This window comes from Elaeis guineensis, chromosome 15, assembly GCF_000442705.2.
Source record: "Elaeis guineensis isolate ETL-2024a chromosome 15, EG11, whole genome shotgun sequence".
NCBI classification, from domain to species: Eukaryota; Viridiplantae; Streptophyta; class Magnoliopsida; order Arecales; family Arecaceae; genus Elaeis; species Elaeis guineensis.
The window spans coordinates 63,600,182-63,612,000 of NC_026007.2; the positions used below are offsets into that span (position 1 = coordinate 63,600,182).

At 34.6% G+C, this 11,819-nt stretch overlaps 1 protein-coding gene across 1 annotated transcript; it reads left to right on the forward strand.

Annotated features, from left to right (window-relative positions):
- Window positions 1–1,714: 1,714 nt before the first annotated feature.
- On the forward strand, window positions 1,715–4,496 carry LOC109504771 (L-type lectin-domain containing receptor kinase S.4-like). The gene has a single exon (XM_073249008.1). The coding sequence runs from the start codon at window positions 1,814–1,816 to the stop codon at window positions 3,983–3,985; it is 2,172 nt and encodes a 723-aa protein (XP_073105109.1). The 5' UTR covers window positions 1,715–1,813; the 3' UTR covers window positions 3,986–4,496.
- The last annotated feature ends 7,323 nt before the right edge of the window (window positions 4,497–11,819 follow it).

Sequence of the window (11,819 nt, forward strand, 5' to 3'; positions counted from 1 at the left end):
TTATAATAAATTTTAAAAAATATTATTGCTTGTTAATGTGATTAAAATAGATTTTAAAATATTTAATTATAATTTTTAAAAAAATTAAAATCTATTAGTGATAGCATTAGCGACAGCAGAGTTTTTTAAAATTTTTATTAAAATATTAAAAAACTATTAACGACGGTAATGCCATCGCTAATAATTTTTTAACGCTTTAATTAAGAAAAAAATTAAAATTATTAACAACAACTTTTTGTTGCTAATTATCATTATTAACGACGGTGAATTTGGCGTCACTAATAATGGTAATTAGTTATGAAATTATTTTTGTAGGATTTTTAGCAATGACAGTTAGCCATCACTAATAGTCTATTTTTTTTTGTAGTGGTGTGTGAATATAATCTAAAGAATCAGAAAATAAAATATTCTTAAGACAGCTTGAGATTATTCCCCTCTCAATCCAAAAGACTCTCCTGAGTGCTCTGCAACTGCGGTCACTAATAGTCTATTTTTTTATAGTGGTGTGTGAATATAATCTAGAAAATCAAAAAATAAAATATCCCTAAGGCAGCCTTGAATTATTTCTCTCTCAACCCAAAAGACTCTCCTGAGTGCTTTGCAATATAGGATGCTATCCAGTCGGCTGCAGTATTCGCTTTTCGATAGACATGTCTGGCCACTCACTACGATAGTGCAATAATAGTAGAAAAATATCCTACAATAAGAGGTAAGCATGACCACCATGGGTACAACCTTGAATCCAGATCACCACCACCGAATCATCTTCAATAATGAGATTATCAGTCCCAAGAGTTAGCCAAATCACCTTCACTGCATTATGCTTCACTAAGATAAAAAGCCATATAAAGTTTGTGGCACAGATCCATGAAAGAATATTTTCTGGACAATTCGCTCCAACCTTATAGCATAGCTCAGAGATAGTATTTTCTTTGCTGGGTTGAGATTCTTTTGCCTTCTTGGTAAACACAGCCATTCTTAATCTCCTAGTGTGGGTGTTTCTGCAAAAAGGAGAAAAATAATGTTCAAAGGCCATGAGATAAATTGCAGATACAAAAATATGGAATGGATCGGTGTTTAGTAGATTAGCCCATGTTTGGGATATTCAAGAATTTTCTAGGAGCCAAAATCTTTTTTTTTTTTTTTTGGTAAGAAGAGCCAAAATCTGGATAGTTGCTGTAAATACAACCACCTTAGTCATTGGTTGTAAAACTTTTATTTATTTGTCCAATTGCCCTCAACTTCGTACTTTTTACTGTTGGGAATTTTCAAATTTTTATTTTAAAAGATTCGAAGTTTTAAGTAGAATACTAATTCTTTCCCTTCTCTTAAGTATTTAAAAAAATTTAAAATATGATTTTAATTGCCCTACATCGGATGATTTAAAAGTTTTGGTCCTTCGGCGAGACTGCTAGTATTGACTACGTCAATCTTGTCCTTTAAAGAAGGGTCCACAATAGACTGCTCGTATTGACTACGTCAATCTTGTCCTTTAAAGAAGGGTCCACAATCTGAAGATGAAAGTCGAAAATGATGCGTAAAAGTTTACACTTCGATGTCCAAGGGTAGGCCGTGCCAGCGCTCCCTGCGATGGACAAGGTTGTCGGGAAGTCTTGCAACTATTAATTATTCTTCGGAAGTATTCCAAGCGTCTGGGCTAGCACTCCGATTCCCTGCAATTATTTCCAACTGGACCCCACACTTAGCCGTCGAAGTGGGAAACTTTATTTTCGTTTCACCCGTCATCTTCCGATTGGTGAAGCCTTTGCTTTAACTTAACTTTTCATCCTCCACCAAAAGAAAAAAAATAAAAATGCCTTTGCTAAAGGATAAGACGGGCCAAGTCAATACAAGCAGTCAAGTCGAAGGAACAAAAAAATCACTCACTCGTTCGCTCGTTCATTCATTCAAAAAGACTTTCCAACAAAGCTTGTCCATCGCAAAGGCCCCCCTTTTCCATTACCTTCTCCTGGTTTTCCTGGTCATCATGGTATTATCCATTGTGCTTCCGTTCCTCGTTCTTCTCTTAGCCAGCTCTTCCCTCTCTGTTAATATCGATTTTACCTACAACGGTTTCAAATCAGCCACTGAACTGAGCTTAGATGGCTCTGCTCGCATCACACCCAATGGCGTGCTTCAGCTCACCAATGACACTAAGGAACTGGTTGGTCATGCCTTCTCCTCCTCACCAATTCAAATGCTGCTCAACACTCGCTCCATAACACCAACTACAATCTCTTTCAGCTCCACCTTCGTCTTCGACATTATCACCGTTGGGGATGCAGGCGGCCATGGCTTGGCCTTTGCAGTGGCCCCTACAAAGACTCTCGAAGGCAGTTGTTGCCAGTACCTTGGCCTCCTCACTAGCAGAAACAATGGAAATTCTTCCAACCATCTCTTTGCAATTGAGTTTGACACCGTTCAGGCATCTGTGCTGTTAAAGGACATCGATGGCAACCACGTTGGTGTCGATATAAATAGCCTCGTTTCCAATGTTTCGAAAACCGCCTCATACTTCACTAATAATTTCAAGATGGTTGAGTTTGAACTGGAGAGTGGGCAACCAATTCAGGCTTGGATAGATTATGATGATATTGCAAAAATTCTGAATGTGACCGTTGCTCCGCTCTCTGTAGGCAAACCAAGCCTACCACTCATATCATACGCCATTGATTTGTCACTAATTTTTAAGGAGTACATGTATGTTGGCTTCTCTTCGTCGACGGGAAAACTCTCGAGTTCTCATTACATTTTGGGATGGAGCTTTCGGACCAATGGAGTGGCACGCTCTCTTGATCTATCTCACCTGCCCCTTCCTCCGCAACCAGCGAAAGCTTCATCGACTTCCAAAGGCAGTGGAATCAAAATTGGGGTCATATCTTCTCTGGCTACACTTCTCTTGGTAGCACTTGTACTCTCTGTTTCCTGGCACTTTTGGCAGAGGGCAAAGCTTGCAGAGACTCTTGAGGATTGGGAATTAGATTATCCTCACAGGTTCCCATACAAGGACCTTTACAAGGCCACCAAAGGATTCAAAGAGACAGAGGTTCTCGGTTCGGGTGGCTTTGGCCTCGTATACAAGGGCACCCTACCAAGCACTGGAGAAGAAATTGCTGTCAAGAGGATCTCTAGTAATTCCAAGCAAGGAGTGAGAGAATTCGTAGCAGAGGTGGCGTGCTTGGGCCACATGAGACATAGGAACTTGGTGCAGCTCCAAGGATGGTGCAAGCGAAACGAAGACCTCCTTCTTGTCTATGAGTTCATGCCAAATGGCAGCCTTGACACCTTCCTCTTTGAAGGTGAAAGGTGTAGGCTGTTGAGTTGGGATGAACGGTTTAAAATCCTCAAGGGAGTTGCTTCGGGACTCGTCTACCTACATGAAGAATGGGAGCAAGTGGTTGTCCACAGAGACATCAAGTCTAGCAACGTTCTGTTGGATGCTGAAATGAATGGAAGGTTGGGCGACTTCGGTCTTGCTAGATTATATGAGCGTGGCAAGAATGCTCACACGACACTTGTGGTTGGAACCTTAGGATACATTGCACCAGAACTATCGCGCCACGGCAAACCCATGGCCAGTTCGGATGTCTTTGCTTATGGTATATTGCTTTTAGAGGTGGCGTGCGGTCGGAGGCCAATCGAGCCCACCGCTCCAGCAGAACAACTCCTGATGGACTGGGTGAGGGAGTGCAACATGAAAGGCCAGCTGTTGGAGGTAGTGGATCCCAAGCTTGGGGAGTCCTTTGTGCAGGAGGAAGTTGAGCTGGTACTTAAGCTAGGACTGGTGTGTTCTCAATCCATTCCAGAGGTCAGGCCTACCATGAGGCAGGTGATCCAATATCTCAACAGGAATGATAATCTCGAAGATGATGTGGCACTTGTGTTCTCAGAAGCTGATTCTTTTGATTTGGCAACACGCAACTCATATCTTTCATCCTTTGATATTGTGTCTTCCAGCTCCCACGGCGGAGGTACGTTGGTGTGAGAGGGTTCCATGACCAGTATGTACAAAGTCTTTCATGGTTGTTGGATAAGAGGTCTCTCAGATAGAACAAGATGATAGAGGAACAGATGCGGATGGAGGGTCCGGTTTGGCATATCCAAGCTTACTCTTTCTGGGTTATGATTGTATCTTTGGCACAAAAAATGATTGATCTTTTTTTCGCGATGGATCGCATCTTGCAAAGCTCTCAAAGCATCTGAACCCCTTTCTCCCATCCAGCTGCACAACTCTCAAAGTAATTATTGTGCAATCCAATGGTTGAGATAGCGAAAGAAGATGGATCATTCTTTCCCATGAAAGTTATCCGTACAGACCACTCTCTCTATGCGGTGTCTCTATTAAGCTTTTCGTGCATCTTTTTTCTTTATTTTTCTAGTAATAATAGAGTTTTTTTTTTTCATTTTTAATGTCATCGTAAGCATAAACATCATATCTTATCCTAGCTGGTGACCCAACTACTCATGTGAACAAGTGGATTGGACTGAGTGGTATATAAATTTGAGTAGTTCATAAATTTAAATTTTGGTATATAAAGCAATGGCATTAATTTTTTGTTTTCTAATTAGTAGCAGCAACTTTTTTTTTTTTTTTTTTTTCATTCTATTGTCACCATAAGCCCAAATATCGATCATATCTTATCCTAACTAATAACCCAGCTACTTGCATGAACAGACGGCTTGGACCGAACTCCTCCTAATAATTTGAATACTTCATAAAATTATAATTATGATTGGAATAAATTTTTGGTATATAAGATATGGCATTAATTACTTTTCCAATAGTAATAGCCTTTTGTTTTAGTTTTAAATATATTTATAAGCATATCTTATCCCAACTGGTTATATACCTAGCTAGTCATGTGAATGGCTGGATTGGCCTGAGTTTCTTCTAATAATTCAAATGCTTTGTAGATATCATCATTATGATTAGAATAATCTCTTTATATATAAGGGAATATACTAGTGCTTTAAAATTTTTACCGGCTCCCAAAATTAGATATCTCTATGTAAGGATCCAAAATCTTACCTAAAAATACTAGCTAAAAGATATTATTAAGATTCTATATCTGATATCATTTGTAATGATTTAAAGTTTCATTCAAAAAGGTGAATAACAAAGTATTATCTGAATTTCTTAATCTTACATAAGTACCTAAAATCTTTCTAGCCCATAATTGATATACAACTAAAGAAGCCTGTACATATCCTTGTAACATAATAATCCTATTTCAATATAATATGCATCAAAGATCGTTTTTAGCATTTTGCTGATATTTAGCAAATGAAGGGTTGGTGTTTCTGTCATTTTCCAGATTTATCAGCCCATATTATTGGTGGCAATTTTTTTTAGAGACATCTAATCACCTATTTTGTCCTGGTCAGAAGTAAGTTTGGACATTCATGATCACCTAGTGTGAAATCCCATGTCAACTATGATTCTTTGTCCAAAACTAGAACAGATTTATGTCCAAGGCCATATATCTAAATAAACAAGGTTTTTATCATATCATTAGTTACAAAAACATTCAACAATATCTAAAGAATAAAAAGGGAAATTTGAATTTTGTGTGTCGCCAACTACCCTAGTTACCCATAATTAGTCAACTTTAATTTAGTTGCACATTCAAGAAATGTTAGGAAGACTGGCTATAGGATATTACAGCCAATTCCTTCCCCTGATCTTTGCATCTTTTTCCAACAAAGAGAGCTTTTAAAAAGATATTAATTACAAACCCCATGTCACTTTCTCTATTTTTGACTCTTTTTGGTGATACTCCTCTTCACCTCTCAAATATGATTTTCCTTTTTTTTTTATACCTTCTTTGATTTAATTGATATACTAAAATAAGTTTTGGTTTTCTGACTGCAGCATCAACAATCAAAGAGCTTAGGGCTTTTATTTATTATTTTTATTTTTTTGTTTTATACAAATCTTGTTATAAATCTCATTGGAGGAAGGAGATGGACATGGTGGTGTTTAGGACTCTCTTTGCATAAAGGGAAGAGAGGAGATCAAGAGATGATCAAGGTGAAGTTTCACCTCTCCCAGTTTCTTGTATGATTCCCCCTCTCTCATTATTCCTCCTCTTTTATGTTACTTCTGGTGCTAACAGGCTCCCCAATAGCCCTATCCTTATAACCATTTCACGTAAATTAATGAAATGTGCAGTGATTTTTTGATGGGTTCTCAAAAAGAAGAAGAAAGAAAAAAAGATAACGCATGACCTTTACAATTAAGATTACTGATAATTATTTATAATTAATATTTTATCGTGCTATATTTTCTTCCCTGCTATATTTTTTTCTCTGCTATTTTTTTAGCTTCCTTTGATATAACCTATCACGTCCTAGATCCGAAACATAATACGGCCATACTACGAGGGGTGCTGCACTTGATAACACGAAACCTATTAATTATAGTTAGCTAAAATCCATCATATAAAAGATTTAATTTCATCATTCATTAAGTAATTAAATCAAGATTGATTCAGAGTATCTAAATTTGAAATCAAAAATCAAACCCGCTATATCTTATAACTCATAAACAATTGATTACAAATCTATGACCATCTAATAAACTAAGTTTTAGCTATAAAATTTTCAAGCTTGGTATGTAGATCCCCAAATCTGGATCATCTATTGTTCCTATCCTTATTTCTTTATAAAAAAAAAATAAATAAAGATATATGAGTTAGACCAACTCAGTAAGTAAACCTCATACTATCTTACTCGAATCCAGTATAAGTTTATACATACATCAATAAATCAATTAGAAAAGATAATTATCATTGTATAATAAAACTTTCATATTATTATTATATTATAAATCAATCATACTCTTATAAAAGCATGAATCATGCAACTATATAAATATGATTTTCAATGTATAGTATAAATAAATTCATAAATTATACTAACTTTAAAGATAAAGTCATAAATTATAATTCTTAATAATTTTTTCAGACTAAATGCTAAAGTTACTATTAAATCCATGATAGGACCGTAATCGATAAAATACCAACTACTATTATTTATTAGTAGGGTCGTGCATGTACTAACAACTATTATCCATTGGCAGGATTATATATCAACTACTATTATCTATTGGCAGGATCATATGCCAACTACTATTACCTACTGATAAGATCGTATGCCAACAACTATTATCTGTTAGTAGGATCATATGCCACTACTGATACTTGCTAGCGGGATTGTATGGATGCTAATTTTAGATGCCCATCTTTTTCACTTTTAGGGATCATATATAGCTATCTGAGAGTATTTTTTTCATATTTCTTAAAATAAGTATTCTTAAATTATGCATAAATAAGATATTAAATAGTTTTAAGAGTTCATTATCTATAAATAATTTTTAATAATAAAATAATTATGAAATCATTATTTTTATGATAAAACATAAATTTCATAAATATAAAGTTCATATTTTAAAAATAAATCTTTATATTAAAATATTCATAGAATCATTATTTTATAATAAATTATAATTTTCATAATATATATGCTAGATCCTTATTTTATGAAAATATAAAATAATTTTTTTATAATAAAATAATTGATAATCTAAAAATGGGTAAGAAGTATCAGGGTTACTTGGCTCTTCCATTCTAATCCTTCAAACTTTGCTAAATGAATTTATCAAACCTATTTATCATATTAAAATGTAATTAATTTTTATTCAATAAATTTAATCATAAGAAAAGGAGACTATAGTTTGGGTGATCGATCTAGCTGGCAGTCTGAGCATCAAGATAATTTAGGGCCTCCTATTTGAGAGTCAAATCTAAGTGACTCGATCAAAAAATTATGAAGTATAGATTGGTTCAAAGTCAAAATCGATTAGTAGCATATATTCATCAATAATAGATTTCAAGGGTACTCGATATGATCGGGATAATCTGTTTGACATATTGCATAGATATCAAAGCGATCTTGAATTTCTTTGGAAGGATTATCTCAAGTTCACGATAGGATCCATGGATCAAATAGAGAGAGAAATAGAGAGTAGAGAGAGAAAAGTCCTACAAAGAAGGAGAGAGAGAGTGCTTTTCTTTCTTTTTCTTTTCTTTTCTTTCCTTCTCTTCTTCTTCCTCTTTTCGTTTCTTCTTCCTCTTCTAGCCAAACAAGGGAGGAATAGGGGTGGTGGTTGGTGGCCGGAGGACAAGCAACAGACGGCGAGGTGTGGTCAGTGACGGGTGGCAACAGTGCACAGCTGACGGCAGGGATTGACCAGCAAAAAAATCATGGAAGATAGGTTCAGAAAATAGGAAATTCATGATTTTTTCTTTATTTTGGCCATTAGATGGTCACCGATGGTGATGGTCTTGCTACAGAGGGTCATAGGGAGGTTGGACAACTTGACCACCGATCCAGCATCAACAAATGACGATGTTGGTGATTGAAAAAAGTGAATCAAGTCAAAAAAATAAGGGATACAAAATAAAGGTTCCTTTTTTTTTGGTTTTCGACAAAAATGGTGGCCGACGATGGTGCCAAATGCCATGAAAAGAAGGGGGGGGAGAGAGAGAGGAGATGGGATTGGCACTTACCTTGTACTCTGACAACATCTCCAGCCTCAATTTTCAATAGGCACAAGAACAGGAGGCCACAGCTTCAGTGGAAGAAAAGAGACAGAAGGAGGTTTGATATTCACCGATGGAGAGTGGTGAGAGTTCATGGGGGTTATAAATAGAAAGCCCTAGGGTCCTCTTTGCGCTAAGACTTTGACTTTTTTTGGAATCAAATGGAGAAGACTCCTCATGAGAGTCTTCTTCTTTTAGCATTTTGGTTTGATTTTTTTTTGTTTTTCTTTTGGCCGCTATAAGATTCGCACGGCTGGTCCAGATTGTTACATTCTATCCATCTTAAAAAATTTCATCCTCGAAATTTAACATATCTTTATTTTCAAATAAGTGAGGATACTTCATCTTCAAATCATCTTTATCATTATTTAGACCAGTTTCTATGAGACCCAATTATCCATTGTTGGAGTTTAAGTTCTACTCATGATCAAACCTATTATTTTGATATCATAAAATGTTATGCTCCAAATCTGGGATATAATATAATAATGTTATTAAGAGGTACTGCCCTTGATACGTAGCCTATTGATCAATCATAGTCAGCTAAAATCCATTATATAAAAGATTCAATTTTATCATTCATCAAGTAGTTAAATCTAGATTGATTCAGAATATCTAAATTCAAAATCAAAAATCAAACCCATATCTTATAGTTTATATATAATTGACTATAAATCCATGACCATCCAATAAACTAAGTTTCAACTATAAATTTTCAAGTAGTTCTCCAAGCCTAAATCTTTTGTTATTTTTAACCTTATTCCTTTGTAAAAGAAAAAAATAAAGAGATATAAGCTATAATAACTCAGTAAGTAAATCTTATATTATCTTACTCCGATCAAATATAAGTTTATATATGCATCAATAAATTAATTAGAGAAGATAATTATTATTGTAAGATAAAATTTTTATATTATTATTATATCATAAATCAATCATACTCTTGCATAAGCATAAATCATGTAATTTACATAAATATAATTTTCAATGTATAGCATAAATAAGTTCATAAATCATGTTAATTTTATAGATAAAGTCATAAATCGTCTATCATTTTTTTATATCATAATTTTTAATAATTCTCTTAGACTATATGCTAAGATCACTATGATACCTGTGATAGCACTGTAATCAATAAAATACCAACTACTATTATTCGTTGGTTGGATCGTGTACCAATTATTATTACCTATTTGCAGGATCATATACTAACTATTATTACTTATTAGCAGGGTCATATGCCAACTACTATTATCTGTTGTTTGGATTATATGTCAATTACTATTATCCATTATCAGAATCATATGAATGATAGCTTCGGATATCGATCTTCTCTAGTTTTAAGGGCCATATATAACTATCTAAGAGTATTTTTCCATATTTCTTAAAATAAGTATTCTTAAATTATATTTTCTTAAATCATATGTAAATAAGATATTAAATAATTTTGTAGAGTTCATTGTTCATAAATAATTTTAAATAATAAAATAATTATAAAATCATTCTTTTCATGATAAAATATAAATTTCATAAAATGGAGTTTATATTTTATAAACAAGTTGTTCATATTAAAATATTCATAGAATCACTATTTTATAATAAATCATGAGTTTTATAATACATGTACTTAATCCTTATTTTATAAAAACATAAAATAATTCTTTGGATAAATGAGTAAGAAGTGTCAGAGTTATTTCTTCCATCCTAACCCTTCAAACTTTGTTAGATAAATTTATCAAACCTATTTATCATATTAAAAATATAATCATTTTTTTCGATAAATTCAATTATAAAAAAAGGAGACTATAGATTGGGTGGTCAGTCCAACTAGTTGTTTGGGTATCGGGCAATTCAGAACCTCCTATCGAGGGTTAGATCTTAGAGACTCGATCAAAGAATCATGAAGCATGGATTGGTTCAAGATCAAGATCGATAAACATGGTTCATCAATAATAGATTTCAAGGATGCTCGATATGGTTGGAATAATCGGTTTAACATCCTACACGAATATCAAAGCAATTTCAAATCTTTTGAAAAAGATCATCTTGAGTTCATGTTTGGGTCCATGGATCAGATAGAGGGAGAGAAAGAGAGAGTAGAGAGGAAAAAACCCTAGAAAGAAGGACAAAGATAACATTTCTTTTTTTTTTCTTTTTCTTCTCTTTTCGCTTCTTCTCTTTTTCTTCCTCTTTTCTTTTCTTCTTCCTTTTCTAGCCAACAAGGGAGGGATAGGGGGTGGTGGCTGGAGGACTAGTAGCAGATGGCAGGGTGTGGCTGATGATGGGTGGCAACGTGCACAACCGACGATACGGATTGGCTGGCAAGAAAATTAATCGTGGAAAATATGATCGAGAAATAGGGGATCCATGACTTTTTCTTTGTTTTGGCCATTGGCCGATCATCGATAGCGATAGTCTTACCACAGAGGCTCATAGGGAGGCTGGATAACTTGACTACCGATCTGACATCAACGAATGACGGTACTTGTTGGTGGCCAAAAAAATGAATCAAGTCAAAAAATAGGGGATACAAAATAGAGATTCTTTTTTTCTTAGTTTTTCAATGAAACCGATGGTCAGTGATGGTGCCAAATGCCATGGGAAGAAGAAAAAGAGAGAGAGAAGGTGGGATCGGTACTTACCTTGAGCTCCTGTAGCATCTTTGACCTCAATTTCTAGCAAACACAAGCATGGAAGGCTGCAGCTTAATTCAATGAAAGAAAAGAGAGAGAAGTGGGCTCGATATTCATTAGTGGAAAGCTGTAGGGGTCTTGGGGGTTATAAATAGAGAGCTCTAGGGTCCTCTTTGCCATAGAACTTTGGCTTTTCCTAAAATCAAATAGAGAAGAAGACTCTTATCGAGAGTCTTCTTATTTTAGCATTTTTGTTCTATTTTTTTTGTTTTTTTTTGGCCTTTTTTAGATTCATGTGGCTGGTCCAGGTTGTTACATAACCATTGAAACAACAAGCACGGGAATAATAACTATTATAATATAAGTGATGAAGGGTCATTTATGAAGTCCTTCCTTGAAGCTGAAGGTTATTAAGTTATCCCGTCTTATATTAATGATTTGCTTTTCCTTTATCTTGAAGCATGTAGAAATCTTATATACTCATGATTGATACCAACAGGCTTTGTTTGGTGTTCTTCCACATTTGCTTGCTATTATCAAGAAGAACAACTCTATGCCTCAAACACAAATATATATGTAGATT

Coding starts and splice junctions, on each gene's coding strand:
- LOC109504771 (XM_073249008.1), top strand. CDS start 1,814: ATGCCTTTGCTAAAGGATAAGACGGGCCAAGTCAATACAAGCAGTCAA.